Genomic DNA, 17,356 nt, shown 5'->3' with positions numbered 1-17,356 from the left:
TATTGAATGGTGCACTGAGTATTGAGTGGCTGTATTGAGTGCTTAACGCTGACGCGCTCGTTAACATCAAAAGTCAACGCATTTTAAATTCATTTTTATAATTAGCGCTTCACATACTCACTTGCTCAGATACATATATATTGAGATATGCATATAGTATATATACATATCTTTACAGCTTTAGTTATAAATATGTAAATTGTTTTGTGGCACATTACCTGCAAATAGATATCAAAAGTAAATATTAATATTAAAAGCAAGCCAACTAAAACTTAAGAGCTAATATGTATGTGGGTATATATATAATTCGGCTCTGAGCTGGCATTTTCTGTGCCAACCACAAGTTCAACAACATTTCAATGTCATTCGCTGGGTCTAAGTGCGGTTTGCTGTCTGTCTGCCTGTCTGTCCTTCTGACTGTGGCAAATATATTTTCCTACGAAGGCGGCTCACTTAACGACGGGAAATGCCAAACGCACCTACACCCAGGCACCACAAAATTACTTCTATGTCTGTCCTTGCTTGATGAGAAAATTGAAAATATATATTCTGCAACACAAAAACGGCCCCTAAAAAGGACATGCGCCTAAGGTGCATGACCGACCAGCATCTGAATGCTTTGTTTGACTATTAAAATTATTTCGCACGTGCCTGGGGCTAACGATTTTAAATAAACGGCATACCAGACCAAGTCCAAGACCCAGCATAGTTTATTGTTAAAAAAAAAACCGGTTTCTGCTGGATTTAAATTTTAAATTTTTAAATTTTAATTTAATTAAATAAATAAAATTTACAGCAAAAAAAAAACTTTAAAATATATTTTTGAAATATTTTAAAAACAAGATATTAAATGATATTTAAAATAAAAATATTTATGGTCAGATATATACAGAAAATGAAAAATAAAAGAAGAATTAAAAAATAAATAAATAAGCGAGTAAATGTATAAATAATAAGCATATATGTACATACACACATATGTATTTTCAAAATGTAAGAAAATACATAAAATATATAGAAATTAAAATATAATATTTAAATCTTAAAAAAACAACACAGGAAAAATACTTAATGCAAATTTTAAATAAGAAAATATATATTAGAAATATATTTTATAATCGATTAAAAAATAACAATATTCACCATATAAATTATTTATTTATAAAAAGACCAGTAGACCAACGGCAACCTTTTCAACTAATTAACAATAATCAATAACAAGTCAAAATACTAAATGGCACATAATTTTACATAATATTTATTTATTTTCTATGTTTGTGGCTTCAATTAATTTTACTTTTTTATGAGATGAGAAAAATCACATACTCTTTTATGGTAATTGTTAGATATATCAGCAGAATATTAGAATAATTGAAAGTTAATAATATGCAGAAGAGAAACGTTAAGCCACAAAGAAAAACACGGCCGAATCCCATTCCTGATTTGATGTGTAATTTTCAAAATTAAGCAAATTTAAATTACACAAAATTAAACTCAATCTGCATCAAAATGTTTTTAGGAAGTTAAGCTTATTTAAAAGGGTAATTTCAGTTGTTTTTATTTATTTTTTTTGAATAAGTTTCTTTACAAATTGTTAGCCTTGTCTCACGCTCTGTCCTTAATTTGAGGATAGCTAATTATTCATTTTAGCTCACTTGAGAGCATTTCTCGCATGTAAAGCATTCGAATCGCAAAGCAGAGTGTGCTGAAGCGGCAAAAATTGAAATAAATGACAATTGCTGTGTTTATGAACGGGCGTTGAAAATGCAAAGGACAAGTGATGTATTTATGTTTGTCCGTGCGTTTGTTGTTTGTTTGCACATCTGTCCGTCTGTACGTGCGTCCGTTTGTCTGTCTGTCTGTCTGTCAAGCAACAACAGTTGCAACATGTTGCCATGACAATGACTGCAACTTCAATGCTGCTGGCGCCGTCTGGCTACACACACACGCACACACACGTACTCACACATTCATACACACTTATCAACTTAAATGCACACACGACAATGCACATCAAATGTTGAATTGACAGCAACAGCAGCAGCAAGAGCAAAGACAGTGGCAGTGGCAAGCAGCAGCAACGGCAACGGCAACGTGCCACAATATTGTTGCTGCTGCTATTGTGGCTGGGCGTTTGATGCGACGCGGCGGTTGCCAGTTACAATAAATGTCATGTTTAAGGTGCCCGCCACTGCCGCCGCCACCGCCGCCGAACGAACGAACAAACGACAGTCAGACAGAGAGGCAGACAGACGACGCATCAACATCACCAACAGCTGCTCAGCCGCCACTTGACACAACTTCAATGTGGCCCACAGCAATTTACCTGAGCACGAACAGAACTTTTGCATAAATACAAAAAAAAACAAGCTGAATGTAAGAAAACACGTTGCCCAAAAGCGTCTGACTGGCAACAACAATAGGCGAGGGGGGCTGGGGTTGGAGTTGGGCGGCAGGCGGGTGCTGGGCAAACAGCTTTAATAAATTTAATTTGCCACAAAGCGGCACCAAAAGCAAAAATTTGCAGCAATGCAAATGAAATGGAATTCAAAGCGACGAAGCGTGTCCGAGTTTTGTTTCGTTTCTTCATTTGTTATTTCTCTGCTTCTTCTACAATTTTTTTTTCTTTTTTTTCATTTTCAGCGACAATGACAACGACGATGAAAAGCGCCCAAAGTGTCAGTCAACCTGTGTGAAAGACCCGCACGACGAATGAATGATATGGCCATAAAGAGTGAGTGGATGACAGACAGTCAACGGAATATATATATAGTACGAGTATAGGCATAAAAGATCTCGATGGCAACACTGCTCGAAAACACATTTGGAATAATATGATACGGAGCAATGGAGGGAGAGCAATGGAGGGAGACAGGGGTCAAGTATTTAAGACATCATCATATTTCTAATGTTAACAAAAATCAAATTTCAAATTTGAAATATATGAAATATATATTCAGATTTACCCCCTTCCCGTCTTTTTTTCTAGCCCTTGTTATGAATTTACATCTGCTATCAACCACTAGTACATTAGGGACTGAACATAATAAAAAGTTGTGATGGATGATGTTTATCGTCAAAGAAACATGTCCTTGTAAGCATCATGTTCTTCTATAAAGCATTTTTTTTAAATATCTTTATTTAATTGTTTAAAAGTTAAAAGCAGTTCCTAAATGTAAATGAATAGAAATGTAACTATGTTGACTCTTAATATGATTAGATTCTGGAATTTATAATTTTTTGGGGGAAAAATAGAGTTTAGAATGAATATTTTTTAGGGTTTTCTCCGATTTCCTTTATAATAATTAAGATTTAAGCATTAAATTGCAATGACATATATAATTATGTGAAGAGATGTATATCTGTAATCTTCTCCAATATTACAAAAAGTTAATTTTCAACGAATGTACGTCTCAAGCCTTAAATCGGAACCTAACTTTCACGACTTTTATATTCTAACATATTGTCTATCAGACCTCCTTCTGTGTGTTAGAAACCCACGATTGTCGTATAAATAATCAAAATCAATTATGTTATTTTAAAGACATAAGACAGTGAGTACGACTTTTATTGCAGTGTACACTGCATGCATATTTTGTCGACAGCACACATTTTGTGCCTTAAATTGCATAAATTATTCCCACTGGCGCCTACACGAAAGTAAAAATTTGTGTATTTTTTGCATTCGGATTGTGATTTTCTTGCGCGCTGCTGCATTTTGCATACACACTTATCTCTTTTTTTGGATGCTGGATTTTTTTGCGCACTCGCGCGCTGACATTTGGCATAAAGTGCAGCAATCAATCTCTAAAGTGTCACCACTCGGCGGCGACAGCGTTGTCTGAATATAACCACAAACGGAGTGTCAACTAACTGCGAGTTTCTATCCCCCTTCCCCTCCTTCACCCAACCACCCAACTGTCTCTCAGTTGGTACTTTTTGTGTGCAGCTCAGAGCTCACAGCTAGACAAAGTTTTTTTTATAAAAAGAAAAAAATTCGCACAGTTGGGAGTCCTCGAGAAGTTGCCAGGCATTTGGCACTTTGGACTGAACGGAAATTGTTGTGGGATGTCGGGCATGTGGCGAGCCCAAAGAATAATAAAGAAAATAAGAAATTGCTTTAAAGAACCAAAGAGAACGAATTAAAAAATGTTTGCACTCTTTTTGAACAGTATGTAATTAAAAAACTATCACATAAAACATTTGTTGACTAACGAGCCAAATACACACACACACACACATTTATTTAAATTTCCGCCACACTTGACGACACAGCAACCACCGCCAACCGAGCAGAGCAGTCAGCTTAGCGGGGCGAGCGCGTCATCAATCATTTATAAAACTTATTTTCTTATTTAAACTTAAGTTGTGTGGTTTGTTTCTTTTTTTCTTCTTTACTCCTTTGTTATTTGTTCTTATTTTTGGGGTTGATGCATGAGAGCGACAAAGATTGATTGGCGTACTAAAAAAAAAAAAGAGGAAACAATAGCGATCTTTGATGAGTGGTGTATCAAAAGACAAGTTGTCTCAACCCTGAAGTTCAGAAGAATTGCAACAACAACAATTGGCAATTATTCTTACAGTTTAAAGTCAAATAAATGATGATATTGATGAGAGTACTTTTAAGAAAGTTGAAAAAAAAAACACTATACATCGAATACTCCTCCGAAAAATGAAAAGTATTTTGCATATCTATCTCAAATATATTGCTTTCTCAAATAGTTGCAAGAAAACTCAAGCAGAAGTTTCTCGTAACATTCTTCAATATAAAGTTTACATTTTCGATGAATATTTGAAATGTTGCTTACAACTATTTTAGACAAAGAACATCCTTAATGAGCACGTCAAGAATAGTCGTATCTTATGCGATATAAATAAATTAATAAAATAAAAATAACTTTTAAAATCAAAAATAAAAGTAAAAAAAAAAAATTAATAAAAACAGAACAATTGGAAAACTGATATGTGCTGTCTAGAAAATAACTAGGTAGGAACGAACTCTGGCCGATTCGAAGAAGTAGAAACAAGTTAACCTGGAGCCTTACTATAAATTTAAAATGTATGGGTATTGTTTTTCCAAAGGTGAACATTCTTGATACACTATACATATTTACATTAATATAAGAAATGGTGCACAATTTCTTCCTCTATAACAAACAGTTCCAAAAAGGTCTCATTCTCACACTGTACCCTAGTATTTGATAACAATATTTAAGCCCTTCTCTCCCTCTCTCGCTTTCTGACCTGCTGAAATTTAACGCGATGTTGTTAATTATAACTGCCATTTGGTTTCTGTAGATATTTTTTCAACATAAAAAAGGAGAAAAATCATTGTTTTTTTAAATCCCTTGAGCGAAAAATGCTTAAAATGTTGACAGATGATGGGCGCGACGCTGAATATCCAGCCGAGGGCAAGGGGATGTCAAGGCTCAGCAATTGCGGCCATTTCATCAGCCAGTCAATGATATGCTGATTAAAAAATCAACGAGGCGGCTTAACAAATGCAAGAACAACAACAACAGCAGCAGCAACAAAATTATAACAACCCTTTTGGGAATTGTAGCGCAAATTGCTTAATGAGTAACAAGTTGACTTGTGTTAATTATAACGAGCGGAAGAGGGGCGCATTATCGAATCCTAAGCCAACCGGTTTAATTATTTTAATCCTTAGTGCAAACAATGGTAGAGGAGCTGAAAGAAAAGCAAGAGGTAGACATATGTCGCTTACTTAGTTTTAAGCCCCCCGGGCGTTCTTGTTGCAATTCCGATTGGACGACTCGTAAGAGTCTCGCAGCTATTCTGCAATTGTTATTAAGGAAAGTTTTTGAGCAGCAGCTTCTAATGCCAAACTTGTCTTAAAAAAAGAAAAGAAAAAAAAAAACAGTGTCTAGTACAAGTTTTGCCCAAAAAATTCCTCAAACTTGAGAGCAACTTTTGTGGCGTGTCTGCAACAGCAGCTTCAAACTTTAAAGCCTTTAAATGCGTAGCAAAACGAAGCAAAAGAGAACACACTATTATGGCACTTTAAAAAGTTTGGCGCACGCCCAACACACACCCACACACGCACACATACACGCATACACTGGCACGGCAAATCCTGGACTGTTAGTCATGGAAACTTTATACAAATTTAATACGCAAACGTTTTGTTTGGACTCTCTCGCTTTTTGGTTGGTTTGAGCGATTGCATGGCATTTTGAATGGCATTAAATATTTATAAATTCAATAGAAAATGCAATTGCAAATGCAACGCTAAGGCGAAGGAGGAGTAGGAAGTTAGGAGCAGCATTACGGGCAGACTGCCAAAAAAAATTGAATTGTAAAGTTTTTCTAAAAATCCACAGCACGGCAAGTGCACAGACACAATGGCTCCTGCGTGCAGACAGCGCATAAGTTGGCCGAGGGATTTCGATGAGAGACAGTTGCAAATACACAAAAGATATGTATTCAAAGCAGGTGGGAAGCTGGAGTGTGTGGCAAGCGGGTTGATCGAGGAGTTGAAGAACTGAACAGAATAGAGGAGATACTCAAATTACTTGTTTTCTGACAGATTTGGTCAGATTTTCAAATTAGAGACTGCTTTCTTTTGATTGGGAAATTATACGAAATATAAATAACATAAATTTCGGAAGTTGTGTGAATATCAATAATGCGGTCATTCAGGTATAAAAAGATTAATCTTGATTAATTCCATCTCTCATACTTTCAAAGTTCCTTCCACTCCACTCGTATATCATAATGATATACACAAGTATGCTTTGAGGCACGCCTACTTCTGAAAATAGTTCTGAAAAAAAAAAAACATATCTGAACAAGTTTTGAATCCCACTTAAACTTCACTTTCAAAGCATATTTTAGTACAATATCTGTATTGAAATATTGCAACTGATAAATTAGAAGTTAGTGGACTTAGAGTGTATATTTTATAGGAAAAAAAAAACAATAATTAAAAACAAACAACTATTTCATTCAGATATTAATAAATATAATGTAAAAAACAACCTTTAACTTTCTTCATTATTAACAAAATTAATGAGTTTGTTTATTTTAATCTTCAATTCCTAATTTGAAATTTTATAGCATTAGTTTTTATTGCTTACTATTTGATGAGCCCTCGCAAAAGCGACAGGTAGTAGCTGGAGAAATATTTTGCTTAGCTATTCGACTCGGTTCTACTTTTTCCACTTAATGTTATCTCAAAATGCAATTGCTGTTATTGTTGTCCTGCGACGCCCCGGCTGTCTGGCTGTGCCTTTGCCAGGCTGCTTATGAAATATTCAAAACAAACTCCAAGGATTTCTTAGCTACACATACTATATGCAAGATTATAAGCATGCCATGATAAACATGTACATATGCATTTACTACTATATGGCGTATGTGTATGTATATGGCCAAGTTGAGTGCCATTTGAAAGGATCAACGTACGTGTTCGCGTATATGCATACTCATATGTATGTGCGAGTATGTATTTAAAAACTTTTTATAATTGCTTTGGTTTTGAAAGTGAAGCGAGTGCCCGACCGGCCCGGCCCGGCCCGGCTTGTGTGGTTCGACTTGGCTCGCTAATTGCCACTTGAACACAACTTGTGCGGTCTGGTCTGCAGCGGCAGGCAAGCGAACCGCAGGCGCAGTTCAATAGCCGCTTGAAATAATAGCAGCAGTCAACCGCAGTAACTACAACTACATCAAAAAACAAGAACAACAACAACAACAATAATAATAATAACAACAACGAAGCGCAACATAATCATAACAATGTATAGTCCTCGTCGTCGTCAAGTTGAATATTTATTGAGCTGTTTGCTCATTCAGCTTGAAAATCAAATATTAAATAAGACCACGCTCGCGTTCGCATTACAAACATAAGCGATAAAGAAAATAATGCCTTCATCTTGTCATCCCCGCCCTTCTCACAGCCTTACACAACTCACTGATCAAGTGACACCCACAAACGGGACGAATGGCAAACAATTTTGTTGCATGCATTGCTTACCAAGAATTTTCTTATTATGATTTTTTTTTTTTTTTTGATTTGGTTTTTTGTTTTTGTGCCGCAACAGCTGGAAGTTATCTGCGCACTATGCAAACATAACAACAACAACAAAAGGAACAACAACAACGTTAGTTGAAGTCGCCCCCATGTCCGAATAACCGTATGCCACAAAATGTTCCCAAGTCCACCAAATCGCCCAGCAGCGTATCCAATTGCGAGCTGAGAAGACAAGCAGGCAGTTTTAATATCATCATCATACTACTATACATATGGATATGTACATACATATATACACTTAGCTGTGTGTATGTTTGTGTATGTTGGATTCGATTCTCGGAATTCATAGCCAAGCAGAATAGCCAGTTTGTGAATGAATTGCTGGTGAATGCAATGAATGAGCAAATAGTTGAAGTTTCTTCTTTTTCTATATACTTGTACATATATATATACATATAGTATGTGGCTATAGCTGTTATGCGGATTGTTCCCGATTGGCTCAGCTGTTTGCTGTTCACCGCAATGCTGATGTAATGAAAATGTAGCTCATAAGAGTATGAAAAAGCTGTCAAGTTCACAAATTCAAAATTGTAAATGTTTGGAATCTTCAACGTATATTAATAATTATGAGTTCATGAAATAGGTCTGTGTTAGTTTTGACTGACAGGGACTCTAACTACACTCCCTACCAGCTTATATAAAAAAGATATTGCATTAAGTTCTATCCTCTGTACTCGAAGGGTAAAAAGGGTTTATGGGTTTTGTGCAACAACATCAGACAAAAGGAACCGCCTCCGACCCCATACAGTAGATATCCTCCTAATAAACATGACAAGACACATCGATGTAGACACGCTCGTACGTCTGTCTGTATGAACGCCTGGATTTCGAAAACGGCTGAGAACACATTGGCCAAATTTGATATTTAAATTCTTTTAGTCCCTATGCAAAACGACTTTATTTTATTTTTTAGACTACCCCGATACATCATTTCATTTAGTACTGTTCACAATTTCAAATCAATTGACTCACAGAAATTTGCTGATAGAAGTAGTATTGCAACGATACAGTTAGGTCTGTCATGTTTGTGAAAATAAAAAAAGTCAAGGCATCCCAAGCACTTGCAAATGATAAATTATTAGTAAGCCCTGAAATATGTGTAACCTATTCGCAGTGCATTTGCATAAAGAATACAGAGTATAATGACTCACTAAAATAATAACTTTTATTTTATAACCCACAACTCGTTTGCATGTGTAACTGACAACAACAACAATAACCCAAACTCACCTTGACTTGATAAGAATTCAAACGCGTCATTGGCAGAACATTGAATTCTGCGAAATCTCTACGACGTCCGAAGATGCCATTGCAACCAGATGTGGAGCTGCAAGTAGAAGGGAGAAAAATAAGCATAAATACAAGTACGAGCATATATCAGTATATCATTGCTGCAATGATGCACAAAGTAAATACATAGTATATACAATTTATATGCATAAGTATATAGATGAAATATATATATGCTATGACAGCATCTCAAAGCATTGCATTGGAGTGGTTGTGCGTGAAAAAAATGAAGAAAGAACATTGCATAACGTGGCAAGAGACGATGTTGACAGCTGCCAAGTGAACGGAAATTGCATACTTCAGTAATATCTCACATAAGTATATTTATGTATATATGTACCTATGTGAGAGTATATGTATGTATATGTGGATGCAATTTTCCTTTTGCCGCATGGCACACGTTTCCGCCGATACTCGTATACTCAAAAGCCACACCACCCCACCCATTTCTTAGGCGAATACAATAGATAAATAATAAAGTATAGCAACTTTTCATTTACGTGACTTTTATGTAGCTTTGCCCAAGCACACACTAACATAATGGCAAATATTTAAGCAATGATTAAATCAATTTAACTGCTAATTGAAATTGTTGACAGATTAGTAATAACGATCGTGATAACTTTTTTATCGCATGTCAATGTTTTTTGCACAATCTGTTTAGCAATTTAATAAAATTATATTCCAGGGATAATATTGCAAATGTAAATACTATGAATTGTACTATATGTATGTACCTATACCAATACTATATATAAAGAATGCTATTTAAGAAAAAACTTAAATTAAACTATGCCACATTTATAATAACAATTACATTTATGTATACTATTTTTTTTGCCCCCACACGAGGTGTTAAAGAATGTTTTTTAAGTATTCCTTTTTTTAATGCCAGTCATATTATTTGCACAGCAAAGCAAATAAAGTTATCAACACAATAAATAAATACAAAAAAAAAAGACACAAAAAAAAAAAGAAAAAACAAATAACAAAACAAAAACAACAATATGGGCAAACAGAGTAAAGCTGAACAAAACAAGCGGGCGAAAGAAACGCCGACGACGATAACAACAATCGAAATTGTTGTTATATTTTACGCTGCCGCTGCCGCTGTTGACCTTGACATTGAATAGATTTTAATTTGTATTTGCATTTTTTTTTTTTTTTCTCCTTAAGATTTTGCAAGCATTTTAAAGCAATTGGCAACAAAAGTGGCCAACAAATATCTTCAAATATAGAGCTGCTTAGCTCGAACAACAGCAGTTCAGCGAGTGCAGATGTACGCAAAACTATTTTTCATTTCTATCTCTGACAGCTAGGCGGCCAGCCAGCCGCACAGCGAAGCGATTTCAAAATAAACACACTTTAGTATAAAGCAGTGAAGAACTAGCAGAACTTGGGAGAACGCAATATTTTAAAATTAGGCAACCACTTTCATTCTCATATATGGTAGTATGTACAAGTATGTGGCTTGCACCCAAAAAATAGACTTTAAATCGGACTACCCTAAACTTTTTCATGTTATTATTTATTTCGACGCTGCTGCAAACATAAACAACTAACTTATGTACCCTTTTCAAATTGTAAGTGTTCTCATGCCGTTCGCTTATCGCTGTTCTCTTCTCTTGTTTGTGTTCATTTTTCCATTTTTCGGTTTTGTTTTGCTTTGTGCTTTTTGCGAAATTTTATAATACTTAGAAGCGTTTCATTTATTTACACCTCGTTTCAAGCACGCCCCTTGCTGCCACCACCTACCTACGTACATACATATGTACTATACATATATGTGTACTCGTATACCTCACCCCATTATTGTCACGATCACTGGCATTACGTAACCAGAAACCGCTGCTAAATTTTAAAAGCAGACCGCATGGCTCTCTGTCTCCCTCTGCCCCCTCTGCCCCTCTCACTCCAAGTCGATATTTCACTGACGTTGGCAGCAACAGCAACGGAATTAGTCATACGCTCTAATCAGCAAGTGTATTATTTATTTTTAAACCCTTTACAATGCAGCGAGCAACGCGGCAATAAGATGTTGGCAGTCAATTGGAAAATAATATTGGTGTTGAGCACTCTCCAAAGGGTCCGTGAATAGCAAAACGACAACCAACCCAACTTCACTTGGCAATTATAATGAAAATCTTGAGCGGTTGTGGTGGTGTTTTATTATCTATAAAGTAGTTTTGTTTTACAAATTATATATTTTTACGCGCTTACATACCAATCCTTTCCCTTCGTCTTGAATACTGACGCGATAGTTCGATAATTAATTCTAAACTAATGATCGAATATTACAGAGTTTCATAAACAACTAATCGGCAAGTACTTTCAAATTCAAATTAAAACCAGTACAAATTCAAACTAAAATTAATTTGTAACATTCCGGCCCCCGTGAATCGACAAAGGCGGAGCCGGAGATTCACCAAAAACGTCGAGGACTGCCAGCTTAGATGCTGGTCTTTGAAGCGTTGTAGTTCCCGTCTTCACTGAAGCGCTGCGTACTTGTCCATCTCGAGCTAGTTGCACTGCAGTTACTCTACCTCGCTTCCACTGGCTTCGGCTTTCAGACTCATCGCAGATGATTACGATGTCTCCAACTTTAATTGGTTCCACGCGTTGAAACCACTTGGTTCGGCGAGTCAATGTTGGCAGGTATTCTAAAATCCATCGCTTCCAAAATGTCTGTTTCAGCTGTTGTCGTATTTGCCATTGTTTTCTCAAGCATTGCCGCTCGTCAATATGCGGCGTTTGAATTAGGTTAGGGCAACCAATTAAAAAATGATTAGGAGTGAGAGGTTCTGCTTCGGAATCTTCAATAGGAATATGTGTTAATGGCCGAGAATTAATCAAGTTTTCAGCTTCTATTAATAAGCTCTGCAAAGTCTCAACTTGCGGTACCTTTTGTTTCAATGTAAATGCTAGTACCCTTTTAACACTGCGCACCATGCGCTCCCAAGCACCGCCAGCAGCAGGATTACCAGGTGAATTAAACTCCCATTCAATGCCGCGCCGGCCACACTCTGATGACATCCCATTCACGGCTTCAATCCAGTGTATTTTGCTTGCACCAATAAAGTTTGTTCCCTGGTCGCTTCTAATTTTCTGCGGTAAGCCTCTGCGGCAACAAAAATTTTGCAAACAAATAATAGCAGAGTCCGATGAGAGATCCTTAGCGAGTTCCAAATGTATTGCTCTAGTGGTCATACAGGTGAACAAAGCAACCCAGCGTTTCTCTTGACGTCTTCCAATAGCAACCAACAAAGGACCAAAATAATCTAATCCAGTATACGTAAAGGCTCTTACATATGGTGAAAGTCGATCTATGGGCAGCTGACCCATCAATGGTGGCTTCGGACATATGTACGTATTTTTGCAAACTTGGCAACTTGACTTTACTTTATTGACCAAGGCTCTAACAGATGGTATCCAAAATTTTGTTCTTATATTTGATATTATAGTTTCCATATTCTGATGCTTACATTGTTCGTGAAAGTGCTGTGCAATTAAATATGTCAACTTATGATTCTTTGGCAATATCAAAGGTCTTTTTACATTGTCATCCACGCAGTTGGCATTGTTAATTCGACCGGATACACGCATAACTCCATCTTCGTCCATTACTGGGGTTAGGCAAACTATTTTACTGGCTTTTGGTACGGATTGTCCGTTCTGAAGTGCGGCTACTTCGGCTCTGAAACAATGACGCTGAACCAGGCGGCATAAAAGCTTTTCAGAAAGGTGTAATTCTCTTGCTGATAATATCAACGATGTCTGAAGACATGCTGAAGTTTTTCCAATTCTGTTTTTGAACGTGTCCACGACTCTAAGAACATAGGCGTACACTCTTATTAGCTTTTCGTATTTAGATGTTTTTTCAATTAAACTAAATATTGGACCATTCTCTTCTACGGTCGAAAACAAGAATTTTATTCGTTGTTCATTTTGTTGATCGTACTGCTTTATGTTCTCGTTTAAAACAGGCCATCTTTCGCTGTCGTTTCTTAGGAATAAAGGTCCTTCTAGCCATTTCTTTGATTTTACATTCGAGTCCATACGAGTGGCAACATCAGCAGGGTTTTGCGATCCAGGTATCCATTTCCATTGGCGTGCTTCAGTGCTGTCCAATATTTCTGATATGCGATGAGCGACAAATTGTTTATAACGGCGGCTGTCTGACTGAATCCAATTGATAACTGTTTTTGAATCGGACCATAAAAAGACTTCGTCTGGTTTTATGTCGTGGCTGTTGACAATAGCATCTTTAAGGCGAACTCCCAATACGGCTGCCTGAAGTTCTAATCGAGGAATAGATAGCTGCTTTAAAGGGCTACAGTTTGCTTTACCTAAAACGAAGGCAACTGTTACTTCGTCACAATATTCAATCCTCCAGTAAGCAACGGCGGCATAGGCTTCTTCGCTGGCGTCAACAAAAATATGCAGTTGTATTATGCAATTATTTTCCAAAAACTTCGAGTGATAACATCTGGGTATTCGTATTGAGTTTACTACGTTAATCATTGTATACCAATTATTCCATAAATTTTTTAGTTGATCGGGTATAACCTGGTCCCACTGCGTCTTAGAGCGCCACAGCTCTTGTATAAGTAATTTTCCTTTTATAACATAGTGTGCGATAAATCCAAATGGGTCAAAAATAGACATAATAATAGACAGTACCTGTCTCTTTGTGGGATATGATTTCATTTTAACGACTGATTCGGGTATTTTGTTAAATTTAAGAACAAAGCAAAATATATCGTCTTTTGCATTCCAGTGTAAGCCCAAAATCTTTTCAGTAATTGGCTTACATTGATTAAGGTCTGTTAGGTTTGCTAGCTGTGGTATATTTTTGTTATTTAACAAATGCATTAATTGTTCTGAGTTTGAAACGAAACCACGAAGCTCGAAGTTAGCATTTTCGTGAATTTCAATAACCTTTTTTACAACGGAATAAGCTTCATGTATATTACTAAAGCTATCAACATAGTCATCAACATAATGGCGTTCTATTATGGCTTGCACGGCTCTACTGTTTTTATCTAAATAGGTTTTGGCATTTGTGTTTTTAACATACTGCGCTGAACAAGGCGAACTGGCTGATCCAAAAATCATTACTTGCATAACGTATGTGCTAGGTGTGCTGACATTACTATCTCTCCACAGAAATCTTTGCGAATCCTGGTCCTTTTTTCGAATGGCGATCTGATGGAACATCTCCTTGATGTCTCCACATATGCCAATGCTTCCTTCGCGAAATTTCATTAAAATTGTTGGTAACGGTACGGGTTGGTAAGCGTCTGGTCCTTTCATTAAGTTCGTATTAAGAGACACTCCATTCATCATAGCAGCGGCGTCAAACACGAGACGAAGCTTGTTGTTTTTATTTGCGTTGCAGACGGCAAAATGTGGAAGGTACCATGTTCTGTGTCCTCTTTGTCTTTCTTCTTCTGGTAAAAGCTTGCGTACATATCCTTTTTTCAAGTAGTCCGATATCTTTTCCGTGTACCACTTCTTAAGCGCATTGTCATTATTCATTTTCTTTTCCATAGCTTCTAGGCGCTTCAATGCCATCTCATAGTTGTTTGGCATTTCAATATTATCTTCTTTCCATAATAATCCGGTTTCATAGTAATTTTCTATTTTCTTCGTTGTAACTTCTAAAATTTCTTCGGCTCTAATATCAGCATTAGATTTAACGGGCTTAAACGATTTTACCCCAAAGCTTTCTATATTCAAGTATTCGTTCATCAGTTCTTGCAGCTCTGTAGAAATGTCATTTTCGTTTACTAAGTGGCATACGATTTCTCCACCTTTTGATTCGTTAGAACCAAAAAGTGTCCAGCCCAGTTTTGTTTTGTGTACGGCAAAATTGTTATTAAGATTTATGACCTTCTCCGGCCTTATCAACGTTGTATGTGGCATTCCAATTAACATTTTAGGGGCGGCGTCAGTGTAATTCTCAATTGGTAAGTTTCTCAAAGATAAGAAATGAGAGTAAAATTTATTTAAGTTCAGGCTCTGTTTTGGCAAAAGCAAATTGTTTATTGTGCGAACATTTTTCAAGTTGTAGGATATAGGCCCACAGCTTATACCTCTGATTTCTATATTAACTTGTTCCGACATTTCGCTTACGGATTTGTCACCAATCCACTTTAGCGTCATTAGGCTTTTATTTCCTTTAGCTCCTATTAATTTAGCGACGTCATTCTCAATCAGGGAAATAGTTGATCCTTCATCAATGAATGCAATAATTTCGCATGTACCTTTTGGACCCGAAACACTTACAGGCAGAAACTTAAGAAGCGTTTTATCGGGCAAGTCTTTTTCGACGACCGTTGTAATAACAACACTGGCTTCTGATTTTGGTTCCTCGGATATAGTTGTAGGATGTATTTTCCTTTTACCTTGCATCGCGGCGTTATAATGTAGCAAACGATTATGTGGTTTAGTACAAGAGTCGATATTACAATCTCTTCGGCGTGAACAATTTTGTAGTGAGTGGCCTAGACTTAGGCAACAAAAGCACAATCGGTTCTTTTTGACAAATTCCCATCTATCGGCCAATTCTTTTTGGCGAAAGACATTACATTTATAGAGTTGATGCTCGGCGTTACATAGGAGACACTTTTGAGACTTCGTGTTATTTTCATATAAAGTGAATGTTTGCTTTGGTTCAGGTCTTTTCTCTCGCAATTCATTCGTTTGAACTTTGACGGTTGTTGCTTCTAATGCAATTGTTAAGTATTTCGCAACTTGTTGCAGCCAATCTGAGAAATTCCTTACTGTTGGGTATATCAATCCTTTTTCTGTCGTATATTTTGCCCACTCCTCTCTTTTAGACATAGGCAGTTTACTAACCAACTCGTCAATGAGAGTTGGATTACTTAAATGCGGCATAGCATTACAATTTTCTAAAAATGCTGTCAAGTTCGCGGCTAATACACTAAATTCAATTAAGTCATTTATTTTATTATATTTTACTGTCGGAAAGGCACGAACTTTGGCAATTTGGCTTCGGATTAAAATTTCAGGGCGACCATAATACTGATTCAAAGTGGCAATAACGATTTCGACATTCTCAGAGTGTATAAGCAAAGACGAAACTATATTCCGGGCAGCACCTACAAGAGCTTTTTGAAGGCGCGTCAAGTTTTCCAAATTAGTGTATTTGTATGCTTTCGATGTTTCTTTATAGGCTACGTAAAACATAGGCCACTGTTCTGGTGTTCCAGAAAACTCAGGCAAATCCTGTAGTTTACGTAAGTAAGGTTGACTGTGTGAGTTGTGTTCATAATTATTATTCTGTGATGACGAAGATGTATACGGAGACCTCGGCGGGATATGAGGGACAGGTTGCAACGAATGCGGCAAAAAATTCGTTGCTTGTAGAGGCGTATAATCTGACGGTGGCGGCATAGCATTTTGTTTTGGCGGCGGCGGCATTGTAATGGTATTATATGGTTCGTTATTTCTAACTACATGCTGCTGGCTTTTTAATTGCTTTTCTGGGAAAATGTTATGATCTACTAAGGGCATTACATTTTGAAACATACCTTTACTTTCGGCATCATTACGGTTCAGTTTTTCTTCTAGGGACTTACTCAACTCATCATTACGCTTGAGCACCTCTGTGAACTTCTTTTCCAAGTCCAGAACCTTTTGCTGTAGTTGCTCAACCTTGCAGGGGGCAACCACGGTAGCGTCGAGCTCATCTTCATTGTCTGACCTTTGAGACATGTTGTTTTCAAGTCCTAAACGGACTGGCGGCTTTCCTTTAGTTGTTCGATGACTGACTCTTGGCATAAGAGTCGATGTGCGGCGGGCAATGCACAAAACTTTTTCACCACTGCTTATATATCCACCACTGTGCGGCAGGCAATTCACTGTGCACGTAGATATATTTGGTAGACTCCGATATTTACGTGACTTCTTCAGGTTTCCTTAATCGTGCGGCGGCGATGCACATTCCTGAATTAGTCCAATACTGGGCGGCAGACAATGCCCAAAAAA

The 17,356-nt window shown here is 36.9% G+C and overlaps 1 protein-coding gene across 1 annotated transcript in view; it reads right to left on the bottom strand.

Annotated features, from left to right (window-relative positions):
* Positions 1-17,356, bottom strand: part of LOC115621505 (headcase protein) — a 173,109-nt gene that overhangs the window by 94,494 nt on the left and 61,259 nt on the right. The window contains exon 2 of the mRNA XM_030515174.1: positions 9,284-9,380. Within this exon, the coding sequence (XP_030371034.1) occupies positions 9,284-9,380 (97 nt within the window). The remainder of the gene's footprint in view (positions 1-9,283; positions 9,381-17,356) is intronic.

The sequence above is a fragment of the Scaptodrosophila lebanonensis genome, unplaced genomic scaffold (genome assembly GCF_003285725.1).
Source record: "Scaptodrosophila lebanonensis strain 11010-0011.00,11010-0021.00 unplaced genomic scaffold, SlebRS2 tig00000024-arrow-pilon, whole genome shotgun sequence".
In the NCBI taxonomy this organism is placed as follows: domain Eukaryota; kingdom Metazoa; phylum Arthropoda; class Insecta; order Diptera; family Drosophilidae; genus Scaptodrosophila; species Scaptodrosophila lebanonensis.
This window is presented reverse-complemented; position numbering and strand designations above follow the sequence as displayed.